The 22,226-nt window shown below is 38.6% G+C and overlaps 1 protein-coding gene across 2 annotated transcripts in view; it reads right to left on the bottom strand.

Moving 5' to 3' along the window:
* TRIM33 (tripartite motif containing 33) overlaps positions 1–22,226 on the bottom strand; it is a gene marked incomplete at its 5' end in the record, with an annotated part of 116,754 nt that overhangs the window by 56,839 nt on the left and 37,689 nt on the right. For both annotated transcript variants that reach the window (XM_080800817.1, XM_080800818.1), the window contains 3 exons: positions 4,632–4,764; positions 4,930–5,074; positions 5,475–5,593. In XM_080800817.1, the coding sequence (XP_080656943.1) occupies positions 4,632–4,764; positions 4,930–5,074; positions 5,475–5,593 (397 nt within the window). The remainder of the gene's footprint in view (positions 1–4,631; positions 4,765–4,929; positions 5,075–5,474; positions 5,594–22,226) is intronic.

Below are 22,226 nucleotides of genomic sequence, written 5' to 3'. Positions count from 1 at the left end.
ATCCCCAACATTAAAGGGCCCTAAACAGCTCTGCTGTATTTGCCCCCATTTTAGAGAAATTTTAAAAGCCTGAGGATAAAGAAGACAGTGAAAAAAACCAGACTCGGAATTACCAGGGGTAACTATCCTATAAATTAATCAAATTGAAGACTGAAGGAGAGGCAAGGGTCTTCCGGTTCAACCCACTGGAGAACCAAGTTAATATGCATTTGTGTGGGTGAAATAGCCAGGGAGTGAATAAGAGACATTTCTGGCACTCCTTAACATGAGAGCCCACTGCACTATAATTCTAAAATCTGTTGGAAGTCCTAATGGGGAGCTATAGTTAGATTGGGAGGAGAAGCAATAGTTAACAGGATTAAGGCAAAAATTTGGATGAAAGTTGGAATGTCAGAACAGACTTTCTGTGAAGTGGTTACATCTCCTTCACGTGACTGTATTATTGGAATGGATGTTATATCTGACTGGTATTGTAAAACAGAAGGCATATAAATTCACCTAAAGGCCAGTCTTGATTAGACATGCTAAAACGGGAACCAATGAAACTGAGCTCACAAAACTTAATTTGAGACAGTATATGATACCTGGTGATAGATTACCACTCTAATGATAAATTATAATAAGCCAGAGTCTGGTACCAATGAATTCTCTAAATAACAATGTATATGTAGCCTGTGAAAAAAAATGGATGGCTCATCAAGCCTAACAGTAGGCTATAAAGCTAGAATAAAGTAGAGCCCCTGTAACATCAGCAGTCCCTGATATGATTTCAATAGTAGAAAAAAACATATAGCAGGCTAAAAGAGAATGGTACTCAGTAAATGATTCTGTGTTATGTTTTTTTTCTTTTCTGCCTCAATCCCCCCCAAAAAAGCCAACAGCAATTTTCCTTCACATGGAAAGATCCCAATTTACATTTACTATACCGCCAAAGGGTTACTTAAATTCACCAGCTTACTGGTATATGGCGGTTAGAAGGGATATACATCTTGACGATACCGTGACAATACCACAAACTAAAGATAAAGGTACAACGGACTTAAATATAAGAAGGACATATATAACCAAAAGAAGCTGTTAATAAATCCACCAGGTCCAAGGACCTGCCCAAACTGGTAAAATTCTTAGGAATAATCTAGTCAGGTGCAAACCTTGACATTCCACAGATCAAGAAAAATAAATTGTTTTTTGCCACCTATCCCTAAAACTAAACAAGAAGCCCAATGTTTGGTGGTATATTTGAATTCTGAAGGACACATATTCCACATCTGGGAATATCAACAGCACCAATCAATACAACTATCCAAAAGAAGGCTGTATTTGAATGGGATCCTGAACAAAGGTAGGCCATGTTACAAATGCAAAAACTAATCTATCACCCCATGCTCTTGGGCCCCTACAATACACAGTTGGACATGATTTGGGGACTGTCAACAACACATATTTATGTGGACTAGGGCTTATGGCAAAGCCAGTGAATGCCACTAAGCAGAAACAATTGGGATTTTGGACCAGAAAATTTCTGGATACCATGTTAAAATATATGTCACTTGAGAGAAAATTAGTAATTTGCTATTGGGCATTGAGGCTGACTCTATGACTGAAGGACATAATATAAGTCTGCAACATGAAACACACAACGTATTGGGCAGCAGAGGAACAGTCTAGTAAGGAAGGCTGTGACTAGGGCTCCTGGGTGGCTCTGTCAGTTAAGCATCTGCCTTCAGCTCAGGTCATGATCTCAGGGTCCTAGGATCAAGCCTGCAACTGGCTCCCTGCTAGAAAGGAAGTCTGCTTCTCTCTCTCCCTCTGCTGCTTGCCCTGCTTGTGCTCTCTCTCTCTCTCTCTCAACTAACTAAATAAATAAATAAAAGGAAGGAAGGAAGGAAGGAAGGAAGGAAGGCAGGCAGGCAGTGCCCAGAAGAGTATAAAACAGAAATGGGTTTGTTCAGTAACGTATGACCAGCAGGATGCTAAGAGTTATTTATTGTATTTATGAGCAAATAGCCTCTTTTCCCCTAATGATAACTTTAAAACCACTCAAGAAGTTGCTGAATCCTAGAATCATACGGGTGGTGCCCTATGATCAGCTCTCTGAGAACCAAAAAACAGCTGCTTGGCTGTCAACTACACTTCAAAACTGAAAAAACTAATAAATTTAAATTTAAAAGAGGGAGGGGACACAAAATGGTTTATGGATAATAGTTACAAGGTGAATAGACAGCACCCTGTTCAGAAGGCTCTAAATTGGAGATGGTAATAACAAATCATATTGATGAGCTGAACTGCTTGCTGTTTTCCCATTAGGGTTTTTATTAAACTCAGCAGTTGATGTCAGAAATGAAGGTAGTCTGTGGGCTGTTTCCTAACTTTGTACAGATGATAAAGAGAAAAGATTAGTATGAGTCAATAATGTATGCTATATTAAATATCCAAAACTTTAGTGATGGGGTAACCACTGAAAGGTGTTTTAAAAGGGGGGTGAGGGGTGAGGAGGGACTCTATTTTAGCAAAATGATCCTGCTAGCAATGTGGACAGAATGAATTTGATAAGGTAAAACTCAGAGGAGGGAGATCAACTCTAAGTGTGTTGTAGTAATAGGAACCTAGAGTTTTAAAGTGCAATGACAGGGACACGTGGGTGGCTTAGTCAGTTAAACGTCCAACTCTTGATTTCAGCTCAGGTTATTATCTCAGGGTCATGTTCCTGACAGGGACAAGTCCCATGTCCGGCTCTGTACTGGGCTGGGCATGGAGTTTGCTTGAGATTCTCTCTCCCACTCTCCCTCTCATTCATTTCTGAATGAATGAATGAATAAAATAGTGCAATGACATGAGTTCTATAAGAGTCTATCCTGGAAAAAATAAAGGGTGAGCTAAAGAAAAGGGAGAAAACACTCAAGAGATGATTAGGACCTGAAACTAAGTGGCAAAGGAAAGTTAAACTGTGAGGGAAGGACAAGTGAAATGATTCTTTCATGGGGAAAAAGGATGCCATGAGTTCTATAAGAGGATGACATGAGTTCTATAAGAGTCTATCCTGGAAAAAATATAGGGTGAGCTAAAGAAAAGGGAGAAAACACTCAAGAGATGATTAGGACCTGAAACTAAGTGGCAAAGGAAAGTTAAACTGTGAGGGAAGGACAAGTGAAATGATTCTTTCATGGGGAAAAAGGATGCCATCTTCCTTCTCTTTTTGCTTCTCACCAACAATTTAAAAAGTGTAAGTAACCCAAGTGCTCAAAGATCTGACTGACTGCAGCTGCGAGAATGATAATCTAATGTCTTAATTGAGATTTTTACAAAACAATCAATGGAAAAATTTGGCCCTAAGGTGAAGGCATCTACAAGATTAGTCACTTCAAGTGAAACACCAGCCAACCTGCAGATAAGATGAAACATTTGAGAACAAATTAAGGTTACAAAAGTTTAAAGTAGCAATTCTAAACAAATGTTCTATAGAACAGTAAAAAAGGAACAAAGATCATTACTTTCATGTGGTCAAATCTGAGAGATTCCATACACTGTGTCTGCATCTATATACCATATGGAAGACAATGAACATACAGGCTTAATATAGATCCAACCGCCTGTGTTCAAACCCAGGTAGCACCTGTGGTGAGACCCTGTACAGATTACTAAAGCTTTCTGTAAGTAGGCTCCCTCACAGTCATGATACCAATACTAACACTTCATGAATAGTTGGGTGTGAATTAAACAAACGTGCAGCATTCAGAAAAGTGCCTCACACAAACTACGAAAGCATAATTGTCAGCTATTAGGACTAATGTATTCCCTCTTTAAGAGGATTCTAACGAATTTCAATGAACTTAAGGAATTAAAAGCACTAAGACATCCTACAGTTAAGAAACACATTTAAATGTGGCTAATCCAACTTAACCCTACTCTTTTCTGGCAGGAGATTCATAAAACCTATTTCCATCAAATCAGCAGAAGTACTGTAACCACACTTTAGAAAAGGCTGGACTATGGGTAAGCAAGATCATCTTTTAAACTACATACAATTTAATAGAAACTGGAAAATCTTCTGGAGGACTGTTATACTCCTAACTAGAAATTTTAGTACATTTCCAGAAGAATTCAAACGTAATAGACTCATTATAAGTGAACAGTATTGAATTCTGAGGACATAATAGGGTTGAAATAGAAAGCTATGTATTAAAAAATTAGTAACTATGCTTGCTTAGACACACAGTTTGCAGAAAAACAAGGGGTTTATATCTAACATGAAATCAGTATAGTTATGCTTTGATGTTAAAATGTGTATCAGCCATTCCTGCAGGAATATTACCTTTTTAGATTATAGCCTAGGGCCTAAATACCATAGTATACTTGAAAAAAAGCTTATCTGAACCAGAAGCACAGCAAATAAAGAAATAATACAACATCTTTCTTGAAAACCCAAATGTAATGATACATTTTTAACAAATATTCATAAGATAATCATATATGAATGTGGAAACCATTAAATCATCAAAAACATATCTTGCTTTAAGAAATTTATAAAATTAAGAAAATGCTAACAAACAAAATTATGGATTAAGTAATAATAATTAATTTTACAAAACATTTTAATAAGATTTCTTGTTAAGCAATTATGACTTCTGTACCTATGTTCTTTGTGTTCCAATAGCTGACAGTCTCTACATGTCAATCTATCACATGTTTCACAGAAAAGTTTCAATTGTTCTTGTTTGTGTACAGGGCAGAAAACAGGGCGCTGACCAGATGCTCCAACAGATTCTGCAGTAAAATAAAACATATATTTTTAAACTAAAAATTTTTATCTAATTTTCTAAATTCTTATTAATATCAATGTCCAAAGCATATGAAGAATAAATAGAAATACTGTGAGGTAAAAGAGAGAGATTAATAGTATATTAATGAACAAAACTGCTTCTGTCTTACCTGAGACATCTTCTTTCTTCCTGATCAAGTGATCTTTAGTGAATTTTACTCTTTGATGTGCTTCAATACATGTCTTACATAGCCACTCTCCACATTCTACACAAAAGCCAACTGCACTTGCATTGTCTTCACAACTAGTACATACCTAAAAGAAAAAATATTAATCTACATCAAATTTACACAATATAAATCCACAAAATAAAAACTGACCTGCTCTCAAATATACTAAATGACTAGAATAAAATTAGTTTGTTATCCATTTATCTTCAATAAAATCCTGCTCCTTCCATATCAAACATTCAAGTGAGTAAAAATCTAAGTCTTGAGAACACAAAAACTTACACAAGATTTAAATTCTTAAGTAATGACTTTTCATCTCATTTAATTAGTTATGAGAGTACAGAATAAAGAGCCTTTATTTTCAATTGGAAAAATAGAACTATACCTGAACTACCTTATTATCATGTAACTATCCAAACATATTTTTCTTATTATTTACATTTCAATACCAAGATAAGAATATGAAGAAAAACTGAGAAGCATACCTGTTCTGATTTCTCATCAGAACTGCTAGGAGCTTCAGATGTATCTTTCACAAAATAATTATCCACAAGGTCTATCTGTCTGCATTCCTGGCGGCATACTGGGCACCGTATTACACCAACTACAACACAGAACAAAAACATTAAAAAATATTCCTTGGAAAAAATAAGGAAGTTGTGCATGATGCCCATATGAAGACCAAAGAAATGAACATTAAGAGCTGAGTAAAATAATCCAGTGAGTTACTCCATTGGAGGAAAATGATACGCTATTTATAAAGAGAAAACAAACAAGTGTTTATACAAAAAAAAAAAAGTTCTTTACTTATTTATTATACTCTACAAGTGCTTTATTACAATGTGTTAGTCAAATAATGGCTCCCAAAGATTTTCAGATCTTAATCCTTGGAACTTGTCAGTGTCATTTTATAGAGCAAAGTTGACTTTGCAGATACGATTAAATTAAGGCTCTTCAGACGAGAATATGCTGTCCTGAATTATTTGATAGGCCCTAAATGTCACCTTCTAAGAGGGAGACAGAGGAAGACTGGACTACCAAAAAGGAGAAGGGGTTAACAATGGAAGCAGAGACTGGAGTCATATGCTTTGGGGATGAAGCAATAAACTAAGAAATATAAGTGGCCACTATAACCTGAAAAAGACAAGAAAATGGATTTTTTCCTCAGAGCCTCTAGAAGGAACCAGACCTGACTACACTTTGACTCTAGCAGATATCCTGACTGTAACCCAGTAAAATTGACAATAGCAAGAGATTAAAATGTGCTTTATTTTAAGCCACCCAGTTAATGGCAATGTTGTTATAGTAGCAATAAAAATACACAATCTATCACCTAATAAATTCTGATTTGGTTCAAAACTACTTGAATTCACTTTCATGTGGGAAGAAAGATCCTATGTGCCTGAACCTCCTAATGATCTAGCACCTACGAGAAGAAATAAACCTATGGAAGTTAAAAAATAAAAAATAGCAACAGTCAACACAGCAAACTAGTATGTCAGCCATGAAACTGAGGATATAGCATAAATGATACAATCCTTGCTTTCAAGAAAGGTTTCAAGATTAGTATGTAAATTTTTATAGTTTATACCACTTACAATTATAGGAAGCACCATACATAGATAGAATCCCCAAGAGTTTTAAGTATACAAATTATAGAACCTTACATAGAAGCTGCAATAGAAAACAGAAACTTAAATACAGTATCATTCTGAAAGTAGGAATCTCAGGGGGCACCTGGGTGGCTCAGTCCAATGGGCATCCAACTCTTGATTTCCACTCAGGTCATGATCTCAGGGTCATGAGGTTGAACCCTGTACTAGCTCCATGCCAAGCATGGAGCCTGCTTGAGATTCTCTCTCCCTCTCCCTCACTCCCCCACCCTCACCCCTGCTCATGTGCACACACTCTCTAAATAAATTAATTAAAGTAGGAATATCAGTCTCCCAATAGACATATACACTGTTTTTTTTTCTTTTTGTGCTTTTTAAAAAATTAACATATAATGTATTATTTGTTTCGGGGGTACTGGTCTGTGATTCATCAGTCTTACACAATTCACAGTACTCACCACAGCACAAACCCTCCCAAATGATATATACACTGTTAAAATAAACTCAAAGTTATATGTTTGAAAAAAAAACATAGTTTTTATAATACAAAATACATGCAAAGATGTTACTTAAAGGAAATACATAAAAATAAATTCTCAAATCAAAGGAAGAAACAGTATGGGAAAGAGAAAGTAGGAAAAGGTATGTAAATATTTTGATATTTTAGATGACACTGAGTTACTAACCTTTCAAGAAACACAGTGTAATAAAACTACAAGAGATAATTATAAGTAATTATAGGAACAAAACTATGGGAGCAACTAACTTCTTACAATAAATTAAGTAAGCTTTCACTGAACAGATCACACTTAAACATGGTCTTGAAAAATTAACATTCATTTACTAGTGTGCAGGAAAGTTTGCTGACCTTGGTTCTTCAAGTCCTGTACATTCCTAAGGAAGGCCTATCTCCAACACCAGCCCTCAAATGGCTCCTGTGACATGACCTCTAACTCTTGGAATATTCTACCTGATAAGACGGTTTTTGTATGCCTGTGGCCTTGGGCCATGTTGTATTTGGTTACACCAAATGGTAAGCGTGGCTAGAGTCTCAGGAGGTGGTGTGAGTTCTATGGAGAATGCACCTCTTTATAACCATTTTTATATATATATATATATATATATATATATATATATATATATAACCATTTATAACCAGTCTCAGGAGGTGGTGTGAGTTCTATGGAGAATGCACCTCTTTATAACCATTCCCCAATAAAAACCTAAACACGGAGGTTTAGGTAATCTTTCCTGGTTGGCAATATTCCTGCATATTGTCAGACGTAGTAACTTGAAAACTAAGCATCCCCTGTGCAACTCCATTGAAAGGAGACCTCTGGAAGCTTGCACCTATTTTCTCCTGAGCTTCATACCAAGCACCTTTGCTAATTTTAATCTATTTCTTCTCTTCTTCTAATAAAATGCAACCATGAGAGTAACAGTTTTTCTGAATCAATCCTGCCAATCACTGAGCCTGAGGGTGACTCCAAACTCAACTAGGAAAGGAAGAAACAGTATGCAAACCAAGAATATCAAGTGCAAAGTTCACAAATGAAAAAAAAAAGTTATAAAAGGTGGAAGAATGTCCACATATACATATGCAAAATACTGAGGAAGTTAAGAAATTTGCAGCATCTCAATAAAGGAATATTTTTGTTGAGCAATAAACAATATTATCAAGTGTCCATTATACCTGTGTAAATGATAATTTGATGCAAGTCTTTGTTTTTTTGAACCCAGTAAACTGATTCTCAGATTTCTTAAAATTCAAGCAGACATCACATTTATGACAACAAAATTCATCTATATCTAAATATTATCCTATTAAAATATTATTAAGGAATCTGGAGATAAAAACATCCAAGAATATTAAGGCAAAGGAAGAAGCAATGCACACAAATCAGTATACATGCAATTTTAAGAAATGTAGAAGTAAAATAACACAAACACTGTAGAAGAAACCCAACCCAGAGTAGACAAGGAGTGGAAAGGTACATTTCAGAGAAAGATTCTTACTTTCCATAAAGACTTTCAGACAAGCTTGGAATTCAGAAATTTGAGGCATGAAAAGAAGTTCCAATGAGAGGGAATAAATTCAAATCTATAGACAGATTACCCAGCAGCCAAAGTATCTCACCACCAAAACAAAAAGAGTTGAAGCTTCTTCAGAGATCTTTTTGCTATCTGTTTCTGTATTTAGTCAATAAATTTAAAAATTATATAAATATTTGCTTTGAAAATAAGAGCCATTTTCCATTTGAGTTTATGAGTAAGTATACCCTTATAATTAGTATAGATCAGATGACTGTGCTCCTGACTCAGTCACTGAATGCTGGTTGTCATGGCGAGTTTGGATCATTATTCAAAACTAAAACCCAAACTCCAAAGCCAAAGCTGCTGACCAAACTTTATGTATAATATCCCTAGAATGGATTTCATTACTTCAAATTTCAAGTTCTGAGAGACTCACTTCAGGCCCATTAGATTATTTTTAAATGTCAATTTACTAAAATGCATGATTATGGGGGAGGGTGGGGAGGACTCTTTTTATAAGGCCAAAAGTCTACAAACTAGTTTATCTTCACAGTGTTAAGTGAAATTTAGTTTCCATAAGTTGACTGATGTGGACTTCCATTCAAGAACGATGACTAGGGGCGCCTGGGTGGCTCAGTGGGTTGGGGCCTCTGCCTTCGGCTCAGGTCACGATCCCAGGGTCCTGGGATCGAGCCCCGCATCGGGCTCTCTGCTCAGCGGGGAGCCTGCTTCCTTCTCTCTCTCTGCCTACCTCTCTACTTGTGATCTCTGTCTGTCAAATAAATAAATAAAATCTTTAAAAAAAAAAAAAAAAAAAGAACGATGACTAAGCAGATATGGAAAGACCACCTGAAATAGCTAAACAAATAACTACAATATAAAAAATTAAAATGTACTTTGAAATACTTTGAAATGTACTTTGAAAATATATATAATTCCCAACTTAAAAGGCAAAACTGAAGTTCCAGAAACAAAAGGGAACTCAAAGCTCAAGTGGCCCAGTATCAGCTGATACAAATGGGTCACTGGGGTTAGTTGTAAGTACCACTACTGGGAACAGGAAAAAAGACAAAGGTTAAAAGGTGAACCTGAGAGGCACCTGGGTGGCTCAGTCCTCAAGTGTCTGCCTTTGGCTCAAGTTGTGATCCCAGGGTGCTGGGATAGAGTCCCAATTCAGGCTCCTTGTTCAGCGAGTGGGGAGCCTGCTTCTCCCTCTGCTTGCTGCTCCCCCTATTTATGCACGCTCCCTCTCTCTGACAAATAAATAAAATCTTTTTTTTTTAAAGGTAATAAAAAATAAAACCCCTTCTTTAATCAACTCAGAACTCCAAACAAAATGTGCACAAAACAAAAGTTAATATCTTTGCTTCATCTCTACTTCTCTTCCTAGGATTCCTTTTTAGGTGAATTCACATATTCATTCAACAACAACAAAAGGAGAACCTTCTCTGGAAACTTACCAACACAAAATTGTCTCGTTAGAACACTTCCCAGGGCACAAGTAGGTCACCAACTTAAGACAGGCTCATAAAGGGGCACCTGGGTGGCTCAGTGTGAAAGCCTCTGCCTTCGGCTCAGGTCATGATCCCAGGGTCCTGGGATCGAGCCCTGCATCGGGCTCTCTGCTCAGCAGGGAGCCTGCTCCCTCCTCTCTCTCTCTCTATCTGCTTCTCTGCCTACCTGTGATCTCTTTCTGTCGAATAAATAAATAAAATCTTTTAAAAAAAAAAGAAGACAGGCTCATAAAATAAAATTACAATACATGAAGAAACCCAATACTATTAGAGTATGTTAACAAACACATTAAGGCAAGAAAGAAAAACCTAACCCACAGAAAATAAAACAACCTGAAAAAGACTTCAAAAAATTATGTACAATGTTGAGGGGGTTAAAGGGACAAACAATCTATGAAAATAGAGCTGAAAAAGAATCAAAGACAAATAAAATATAGTACTGAATAAACTCAAAACACAGGTTAAACAGTAAACAAGAGATAACTGAAAAGGAAATTAATGAAGTAGAACACAGATATTCAGCACAGAGATAAAGAGAAAAGGAACTACAAAAAAGAAAGTTGAAGCACTGAATGAGAAACTCCAATAGGCGTCATATTAAATAGAAGTTCTAGAGGCGCCTGGGTGGCTCAGCGGATTAAGCCTCTGCCTTCAGCTCAGGTCATGATCTCAGGGTCCTGGGATCAAGCCCCACAATGGGCTGGGCTCTCTGCTCAGCGGGGAACCTGCTCCCCGCCCCCAACCCCGCAGCCTCTCTGCCTGCCTCTCTACTTGTGATCTGAAATAAATAAATAAAATCTTAAAAGAAAAAGTTCTAGAAGTTCATGAAGGAAATGAGGTACAGATGCTATTTAAAGAAGATAATGGCTAAGAATTTCAGAAATGAAGAAATGAGCCCTCAGACTGTAATTCAAGTCCTGAGCAGGATAAGTAAAAATAAATTCACACCTAAATATAGTAAAGATGGAGGAAAAACTCTTAACTGCTAGTTACTATAAGACAATCACATTGACAGCAGACTTCATTAGTAAAAAACAATGCAAAAAGATAACAGGGATTGGGGCACCTGGGTGGCTCAGAGGGTTAAGCCTCTGCCTTCTGCTCAGGTCATGATCTCAGGGTCCTCCAATCAATAGAGCCCATAGAGCCCTGCGTCAGGGTCTCTGCTCAGTGGGGAGCCCATTTTCTCCCCCCTCCCCCCCCCCCCCGCCTACTTGTGATCTCTCACTCTGTGTCAAATAAATAAATAAAATGTTTTTTTAAAAAAAGTTAACAGGGGGGCACCTGGGTGGCTCAGTGGGTTAAGCCTCTGCCTTCGGCTCAGGTTATGATCCCAGGGTCCTGGGATCGAGCCCTGCATCGGGCTCTCTGCTCAGCCGGGAGCCTGCTTCCTCCTCTCTCTCTGCCTGCCTCTCCACCTACTTGTGATCTCTGTCTGTCATATAAATAAATAAAATCTTAAAAAAAATAAATAAATAAAATAAATAAAAAAAGTTAACAGGGATAATATCTTAAAGGTTTTAGAGAAAATAAGTCAACTCAGCAATCTATATCCGGATAATACCACTATTCAAAAGTAAAAGCAAATAAAATTTTCAGACATACCAACACTGCTCTTTGCTACAAGAACTAATAAAGCATTAAATTTAGCCATATAAAACTGCCAATTTTAGACTACTTATGACTTGCAAATTGGTAATTTTATACTGGTTAACCCACTACTGACTTTAAGAACATGGAAAAATATTTAGGGGTCCCTGGCTGGCTCAGTCGATAGAGCATACAACTCCTGATCTTGGAGTTGTGAGTTCGAGCACCTCATTGGAAAAATGTTCTTGAGATACGATGCCAAAAATTAATTGGCAAAGCCATTAACAGAACATGTTGATATCTAAATATGCATGAGTTAAAAGTAAATATATAGAGATAAGTATTAATTTAGGAAGATAAAAAACATGAAATTAAAATATCAAACTACAATAACACATTCTCTTACAATTTAACTACAGCTTTAAAAGAATCATTCTAAGGGTGTCTGGGTGGCTTAGATGGTTAAGCGTCTGCCTTCGGCTCAGGTCATTATCCCAGGGTCCTGGGATCAAGTCCCGCATCAGGCTCCCTGCTCAGTGGGGAACCTGCTTCTTCCTCTCTCTCTCTGCTGCTCCCCCTGCTTGTGCTCTCTCTCACTGTCAAGTAAATAAATAAAATCTAAATGAATGAATGAATCGTTCTAAATACAGTATGAAGGGAAAGTTAGGAGATGAAAAGTTAATTAAAAATAAGGTAAGCAGGGGCGCCTGGGTGGCTCAGTGGGTTAAAGCCGCTGCCTTCGGCTCAGGTCATGATCCCAGCGTCCTGGGATCGAGCCCTGCATCGGGCTCTCTGCTCAGCAGGGAGCCTGCTTCCTCCCTTCTCTCTCTGCCTGCCTCTCTGCCTACTTGTGATCTGTCTGTCAAATAAATAAATAAAATCTTTAAAAAAAAAAAAATAAGGTAAGCAGCCCCCCCTGACTATCTCAGTCAGTTAAGCATCTGATTCTTGATCTCAGCTCCCTTCTTGATCTCAGGGTTCTGAGTTCAAGCCCCACACTAGGCTTTACACTGGATGTGGAGCTTACTTTAATAAAATGAATGAAAGAATGAATGAATGAAAAAATAAAGTGAAATCCTGCCTTTACAAAAATAGGTGAGGGCATCAAAATTCAACTGCATAAAATACAGTCAAGCTGTTGGAAAGAGAAAACTATGCAAACTTTCTTAGCTAGCCAGTAACAAAGACTGTAGTTTAGTACCATGCTTAAGTGTGTTCTAAAGACCACATTTTGAAAAGTGTTCTAAAATACCAGGAGTTCTAGGAATGTCTACTCTATTGGCTGCCTCCATTTTTTTCAATTTGATTCACAAAGACTGGCTGACAAGACTACTGGGGACACAGGGACTCCCTGCCACCACATATCCCTTGTCTTATTTCCCAGCCCAACCTTACTTACTCTACCATGTACTTCTGCCCTCACCCCAGTAAGTATTTTAATTTTAACCCAGTAAGAATTGAGTCATTCTCAAACAGACTGTGCTGAGAACAAGAGACAATTATGACCAAATTTTATCTAAATTTACATTAATAAAAGGTTCTACTATAAGACCAGTTAGTATTTATTGTGAAATTTTTATGTATTTGTTCAGTTAGTGTTCATAACACCTCTGTAAAGTAGGTTCAATTACCATCCCTACTTGAAAGGTGAGGAAATTGAACTTCAGAGAAATCAGGTAATGTTCTCAAGGTCACAGAACAATGTAAATGGGAGAGTGGGGTAAGATCTGAAACCACAGTGTCTGAACTGACACCCCATTCCCTTAAAAGCTATGCTAAAGAGGCCCTCTAAAAAGCTGATCTATTAGTAACAAAATAAAAGACTAAACTAAGACAGTCATAAAAGAAATACAGAGGATGAATAAGAGGCAGAATCAATTGATTAATGAATAACTGCATGATGATGGAGCGGTACCAATTACAGCAGACAAAAAAATTAGAAATTCTAGGGGCGCCTGGGTGGCTCAGTGGGTTAAGCCTCTGCCTTCGGCTCAGGTCATGATCTCAGGGTCCTGGGATCGAGCCCCGCATCGGGCTCTCTGCACAGCGGGGAGCCTGCTTCCTCCTCTCTCTCTGCCTGCCTCTCTGCCTACTTGTGATCTCTCTCTCTGTGTCAAATGAATAAATAAAATCTTTTTTAAAAAAAATTAGAAATTCTAGATGATTTGCCAGTTTCTGGCATGGATAATTACACAATTACTCAAAACGAGGGAAAAGTAATTTTAGCTAGAATGTAATGAATAAGTTTTGGATAGACTGTGTTTAACTAGCACAGTTCTGCCACTGAAGTGTATAGAAAGAACAATCAGCATATAACCAGTTAAAATCTGAAGAACGGTTAGGATTAGCAAGGGAGAACAGGATCAAAGACAGTACAATACCCTTCGATATACCAGTATCTATGGTCAAGAAGAAGAAAAGGACTTCACAGATCAGGACACCAATTTCAACACTTACAACTGCAAATCCCAAAAAGTACAATTTACATGAAAAGCCAGTACTAGGCACTTGGCTAACTCAGTCTGCAAAGCATGCAACGCTTGATCTCAGGGTTGTGAATTCAAGCTCCGTGATGTATGTAGAAGGTTTTTACTTAAAAACATTTTTTTTAAAGATTATTTATTTTTTTGACAGAGAGAAATCACAAGTAGGCAGAGAGGCAGGCAGATAGAAAGGGAGAAGCAGGCCCCCCGCTGAGCAGAGAGCCCGATGTGGGGCTCGATCCTAGGACCCTGGGATCATGACCCGAGCCGAAGGCAGAGGCTTAACCCACTGAGCCACCCAGGTGCCCCAAAACATTTTTTTTAAAACTAGGCTCCATGCCCAACATGGGCCTTGAACTCACAACCCTGAGATCAAGTGTCACATACTCTACTGACTGTGCCACCCAAGTACCCCAAAAATAAAATCTTAAAAAAAAAAAACAAAAAAAAAGCCTGGGGTGCCTGGGTGGCTCAGTTAGTTAAGTGTCTGCCTTCAGCTCACATCATGATCCTGGGGTCCTAGGGTCAAGCCCCAGTTCAGGCTCCTGCTCAGAGGGGGGCCTGCTTCTCCCGCTCCTCCCCTCTCTCTTGCTATCTCTGGCGCTCTCTCTCTCTCTCTAGTAAATAAAATCTTAGGGGGGGGGGGGAAAACAGTACAAATATATACAAGTATAACTGAAATAAATGAGAAACACAAGTCAATTACCTTTTGCTTTTTTTCCCTTTTTGGGGAAATTACTTTTTCTATTAACTATTCATGATCAACTTGTCATCACTGTACCAATTTACTTTTAAAATTATATTCTCTCTCTAGGGGCCCCTGGGTGACTCAGTCAGTTGAGCATCTGACTGTTGGTTTTGGCTCAGGTCACGATCTCAGGGAACATGGGATCCATGGAGCCCTGTGTCAGGCTCCTTGCTCAGTGGGGAGTCTGCTTGAGCTTCTCTCCCTCTGTCCCTCCCCCCCCATTTATGCTCACGTGCTCTCCCTAAAAATAAATAAATCTTTAAAAAAATAAAATGGTATTCTATCCCTGAATGTCAGTTAACTACTAGCATGAACACTATTTTTTTTTTAACATAAGCTCTAAACCCAACATGGGCTTGAACTCACAAACCCAAAAATCAAGAGTCCCATGCTCTACCAACTGCTGGCCAGGGACCCCAACCTAACACTGTTTTTATTCAATCCTAGCTTTTCTTTCACATATCCTGGAACGGTTAGTGCAAACCTTTAATCATCAACTCCCCTCTCCTTTCCCTTAGAAAATAATTATGAATAAGAAATATGGATATATTTTCAGATGAAGAAGAAAGTAGAAGAGAATTGCACCCATGCCCCTAATTACCTAACTGATAGGCCAGATCAAGTGATGAGTGAGAGTCTTGTAGGCTAAATGCCAGGGAACAGGAAAAACAGGCTAGAAAGTATATTAAGATTATCAGATAGCATCAAGAGTCCCAAGTTTGAAAGGTATAACCATTCGTGAGGCTCATTCCTCCTTCCATCTTTTTTTCTTAAAGATTTTATTTATTTGAGAGAAAGAGAGAGAGCACACAATCAAGGGGGAGGGGTGAGGGAGAGGAAGAAGCAGACTCACCACTGAACTGGGAGCCTGATGTGGGACTCAATCCCAGGAACCTGGGATTATGACCTGAGATGAAGGCAGATTCTTGACGTAACTAACCAAGTGCCCCTCCTCCTTCCATCTTGAACTTATCTCCTGTTCAGCTTTGTGTAATATGAACCTAGGAAGTATTACATTATTTGCTGAAAGGAAGGCAAAAAGTAGTAACTAGAGGGGCACCTGGGTATCTCAATCAGTTAAGCATCTGACTCTTAGCTTAGGTCTTGATTTCAGGGTCATGAGTTCAAGCCCCTCCATGATAGTCATGGAACCTACTTAAAATAATAATAATGATAATAATAATGACAACAACTAGATTCTGAAGCAACAGATCACTGATCTTTCATACAAAATTTTAGACCAAAGGAGGTAACAGCAGAAAGATTTTATTATGAGTATGGGGAAACTGAAAATGTAGATTGTTGAATTTCTTGCCCATTCTTACAAAAAAATGGCAGTGAAGAGAAGGAAAAGAGAATGATTTGTTGCTAAGACAGGCAAAATAATGAATACTGCTTTAGGAGTGGCTGGTTCCTGGCTGGCTCCTACTGGCTGGCTCAGTTGGAGGAGAATGTAACTCTTGATCTTGGGTCGCAAGTTTAAGCCTCAAGTTGGGTGTAGAAATTACTTAAATAAGTAAAAAACTTTATATATATATATTTTAAAGATTTTATTTATATACTTGAGAGAGAGAAAGAGCAAGCAGTGGGAGTAGCAGGCAGGGGCAGAGGGAGAAGCAGACTCCCCGCTGAGCAAGGAGCCCGACTTGGGGCTCGATCCCAGGATCCCAGGGTCATGGTCTGAGCTGAAGGCAGACACTTAAATGACTGAGCCACCCAAGAGCCCCAATAAAAAAACTTTAAAAAAGAATACTGCTTTACATTGGGAGAAACTGAAGATAGTACACAAAAAACAACTGAAATAATTAATTTATAAATTGGTTTAATATTTACAAAATAATACCATATAACAACATTATATAACTTTTTTTTAAAAGATTTTATTTATTTATCTGACAGAGATCACAAGCAGGCAGAGAGGCAGGCAGAGAGAGAGGAAGGGAAGCAGGCTCCCTGCTGAGCAGAGAGCCTGATGTGGGGCTCGATCCCAGGAACCCGGGATCATGACCTGAGCTGAAGGCAGAGGCTCTAACCCACTGAGCCACCCAGGAGCTCCGACAACACTATATAACTTATGCTAATAGGGGCACCTGGATGACTCAGTCATTTAAGTCTACTTAAATGATTTCTCCCTCTCCAGCTTCCCCCTGCTTCTCCCCCTCCAGCGCCCAACTTCTCTGTCTGTCAAATAAATAAAATCTTAAAAATAAATTAATTAAATAAATTATGCAAATAAGTATCCAGTAAATTTCCACAAGTCAGTTTCACAACTAAATGTACAACTGGCTTAAGCCAAAACATGGCCACTATGTGCACATGTGATAAGACCCGATGCTGATTATCAAATGAATTAAATATATTTAGGAAATGCATTAAGCACATCTATTATAAAGCTTCTTGGTATTAAGCTTAATTCCTCAGTATAACAGTCTTGAAAATTCAAAAACCTTGTACAGGGCACCTGGCTGGCTCACTTTGTAGAGCATGCAACTCTCGATCTTGGGGTAGTGAATTTAAGCCCCACAATAGGCTTACCAAAAAAAAAAGTAAAATAGGGGCACCTGGGTGGCTCCGTCAGTCTGACTCTTGATTTTAGCTCAGGTTATGATCCCAATGTTATAAGATCGCTTGAGCCCTCATGGGGCTCCATGCTGTGCATGGCACCTGCATAACATTCTTTCTGTCTCCCTTTTCCCCTCCCCACCTGCATACTCTCTCTTAAAAGAAGTAAAATAAAAAATTTTTTAAAAAAATTCAAAAACTGGGGGTGCCTGGGTGGCTCAGTGGGTTAAAGCCTCTGCCTTCAGCTCAGGTCATGATCCCAGGGTCCTGGGATCGAGCCCCGAATCGGGCTCTCTGCTTGGCAAGGAGCCTGCTTCCTCCTCTCTCTCTGCCTGCTTCTCTGACTACTTATGATCTGTCAAATAAATAAATAAAATATTTTTTAAAATAAATAAATAAATAAAAATTCAAAGACTGGCCACTGGAGTGGCTCAGTTGGTTAAGCGTCTGCCTTCAGCTAAGGTCATGATCGCAGGACCTTAGGATCCAGTCCTATACTGGGCTACCTGCTCAGCGGGGAGCCTGCTTCTTCCTCTCCTGCTCCCTCTGTTTGTGCGCTCTCTCTCTCTCTCTCTCTCCCCCTCTGTCAAAAAAATAAAATCTTTTTATATATATATATATGCATATATATATATAAGTTTTAAAAATAATAAAAATTCAGAAACCTTGTATAATCAGAAAATTATGAGTAAGTTCATTAATAATTATATCAATCTAATTATAATACTCAGCATTACCTGAGATAAAATACCAAGGTTTTTCTTTTCTTTTTTTTTTTTTAAGATTTTATTTATTTGACAGGCAGAGATCACAAGTAGGCAGAGAGGTGGGCAGAGAGAGAGAGAGAGAGGTGGAAGCAGGTTCCCTGCTGAGCAGAGAGCCCGATGCTGGGCTCGATCCCAGGACCCTGGGATCATGACCTGAGCCAAACGCAGAGGCTTTAACCCACTGGGCCACCCAGGCGCCCCTTCTTTCTCTTTTCATAGTTTTTTCAATATTAACAGAAATTCGTATAAAAGTAACTTTTTCTTTTCTTTTAAAGTAGGCTCCACATCTAGCATGGAGCCCAACATGGGGTTTTAACTCACTACCCTGAGATCAAGATCTGGGCTGAGACACTTAACCAACTGTGCCATCCAGGTGCCCCCAAATAACATATTTTTAAATTGGTGATATGGGCCACTTAACCCTGCTAGCTAGTTTAAAAAAAAAAAAAAATTCAATATCAAACAACAAGGCAATTGAGCCAACAATTCGTTAAGAATGATTTTTATACTTTTAAACAAGAAGAATGGAAGAAGGTAAAAGCTATAAAGATAGTATTTGGAAACAGTCTTAACTGTTTACTATCTGGTTCATTACAGAGAAAGTACAGAATATCCAGCTTAAATGACTGAATATTCACTAACTCAGGTGGAAACAATGCCACATAACAGAAAATTCAACATAGTGCTTGAATGCAAGTACTCAAATCTAAATCTACAGAAACTGAGTCTTCTTTGTAGGTATACTTCACAGGAGAGAGGGCTTCAAGTCTGTGTATGCTTGTGTGGGTAAACCTGCATGCAACTCTGTTTCTTTCTCTCTTTTTATGGAGAAGAGAGGTAGGAAACCAAAAAGATCCAGGGAGATCTGAAGACATGACACGAAGACCCACAACTGGATGGGCTACTTGGATGCACTGTATCTGTTTACTCACTGCCTCCTTTAGGAGGCCATGTGAATTTTGCAAAGAGAAGCTCAACCAAACAGTCCCTGAATTATGAGAGAGCGGCTCCTACTCTAGCTGTATGAGCTGAGCAGGCAAAGAGTAAGGATCTATCCTTTCAGGATAAGGTATTTAAATTGAAAATGCATTCAGTACAGGGCACTTGAAACAAAGTTTATTATGTCTTCCATGGTCTACTGGTTCACCACTGACCAATACCACACCACCACCCCCAAGCTTGACCCTGTAAATGAAGCCATACTCATGAACAGGTAAAGAACAAGTATATCCCATTTGAGGAGGTTCAGTAACTTGAGGGAGACTGAAGTGAGCAATCAGAACCAGCTGGCTGGCTGCTACTGAGGCAGAACTAATGGAAGAAACAAGAAAAAACTTGAGCTTTAAAAAAAAAAAAAGTGGGGCACCTGGGTGGCTCAGTGGGTTAAAGCCTCTGCCTTCGGCTCAGGTCATGATCCCAGGGTCCTGGGATCGAGTCCCACATCGGGCTCTCTGTTTGGCAGGGAGCCTGCTTCCTCCTCTCTCTCTGCCTGCCTCTCTGCCTACTTGTGATCTCTGTCTGTCAAATAAATAAATAAAATCTTAAAAAAAAAAAAAAGTACTGAGAACTTTCACAGAAATGCAATTAGAATACACATAACAAAAGGAAAAGGGCTCCACTATAATTAAGTAAGTATGATTTCAAAATTTAAATAAACAGAAGACCCCCCAAAAAAGAATGGAAACTCATAAGAAGCAAATTGACAGTTTGGAAGATCAAATTTAAAAATATACCTAAAACAAGAGAAGGCTGAAAGAGAAAAGGATAAACAAATATATACCAGCAAATGGGTAGTAACCATTACAGTTAAACTACTGAAAATTAAAATTAACCTGGAAACATGGAAATAAGAATAACACATATAAACATGGATTGAGGAAACTCACTGCAAGTCCACCTGCCTCACAAGAAATACTAAAGTTCCTCAGTCTGAAAGCAAGTGACATCAGACAGTAACTCAAATGTATATAAAGAAATAAAGGGGCGCCTGGGTGGCTCAGTGGTTTAAGCCTCTGCCTTCGGCTCAGGTCATGATCTCAGGGTGCTGGGATCGAGCCCCGCATCGGGCTCTCTGCTCAGCGGGGAGCCTGCTTCCTCCTCTCTCTCTGCCTGTCTCTCTGCCTAGCTCTGATTTCTCTCTGTCAAATAAATAAAATCTTTAAAAAAAAAAAAAGGTTTAAAAAAAAAAAAGAAATAAAGAACACAGGTAAGTAAACAGGTAATTACATAAGTAATGTATAACACAGTACAAACCTACTTTTTCTCTTTAACTGATTTAGAAGAATACTGCACAGGGCACCTGGGTGACTCAGTTGGTTAATCTGCCTTTAGCTCAGGTAATGATGCCAGAGGCCTGGACAGAGCCCCACATACTTGGGCTCCCTGCTCAGCAGGGAACCTGCTTCTCCCTCCCCCTCTGCCTGCCGCTCCCCCTGCTTGTGCTCTCTCCCTTCCCATCCCCGTCAAATAAATAAAATCTTTTTAAAAAATAAATAAGCAAAAAAAAAAAAAAAAAAAAAAAAGCCTGCATGAAACAACAGCACAAAGGAAGAGAGAGGAAATGGGAATTAACCAGAAGTAAGGACGTGACACCAAACCATAATGAAAAGTCAAAGAAAGAAAAGTGTACCAGAAATAGTAAATATATGCAGATTCATAAAAAACACAGTATTTTACTTTTTTTTAATACTTTTTATTTATTTATTTGACAGAGAGAGAGAGCACAAGCAGGCAGAGGAGCAGATAGAGAGGGAATAGCAGGTTCCCCAATGAACAAGGAGCCAGATGTGGGGCTTGATCCTAGGACCCTAGGATCATGACCTGAGTGGAAGGCAGTCGCTTAACCAAATGAACCACCCAGGCACCCCTATTTTATTCTCTTAACTTCTCTGAAATGTAAAAATGTACCAACAATAACAATAAACATATTGTTGGGTTTAAAAAATATAGATGTAACATAAAGAACAATAACCACAAAGGAGGGAGAAGATAAAGGAACCGTAATGGAAACACTATTTTACTGAAATCAAGTTAGCAGTAATCTAAAGTAGAGAGTAATAGGGGTGCCTGGATGGCTCAGTTGGTTAAGTGTCCAACTCTTAATATCAGCTCAGGTCTTGATCTCAGGGTTGTTGAGTTCAAGCCTTGTAGTGGGCTCCACAGTGAGCTCTACACTGGGCATAGAGCCTACTTTAAAAAAAAAAATAATCCTGAACTGACAGACACATAACACACAAAAACCCACCTATTTCAGAGCACTGAGAACCATTAAAAGACAAAGCAAAAAGTGCTTATTCTACAAAAACTGCTAGAATTCCAGGTAAAATGGTGAGAGATGCTGCCCTTCTTGCATAAGAGTGATTCTACCACCCCAACAGTTTGGCTTGCAAGATCAGTAGATTTACTTGAGTGGGACTGACCATAAAAACAGGACTTTGGTGCAATATACGGAACAATCAATTAGGGGAGAAGGACAAATGTGAAAACAGAAGGTTTGCCAGGTAAAAATAAGAATCTCAGGAAATGGGGGCACCTGGGTGGGTCAGTCGTTAAGCGTCTGCCTTCAGCTCAGGTCATGACCCCAGGGTCCTGGGATAGAGGCCCACATCAGACTCCCTGATCAGCGGGAAGCCTGCTTTCTCCCTCTCCCACTCCCCTTGCTTGTGTTCTCTCTCTTGCTATGTCTCTCTCTGTCAAATAAATAAATAAACAAACAACAACAATGAAAAGAAAAAACAAAAACAAAAAACAAAAAAAATCTCTGGAAATAACAGCTTGCTACATATGCCAAGGTTAGGGTCATGGAGCAAGCACTAGCCCAAACATAAAATTAACACAGCTGACCCCTAAACAACACAGGTCTGAACAGTGCAGGTCCACTTACAGGTGGGTTTTTTTACATTACTGTAAACGTATTTTCTCGTTCT

This window comes from Martes martes (genome assembly GCF_963455335.1).
Source record: "Martes martes genome assembly, chromosome: 4".
Classification (NCBI taxonomy): domain Eukaryota; kingdom Metazoa; phylum Chordata; class Mammalia; order Carnivora; family Mustelidae; genus Martes; species Martes martes.
Note: the sequence above shows the minus strand (reverse complement) of the source record. Positions and strands in the feature narration are given on the sequence as shown.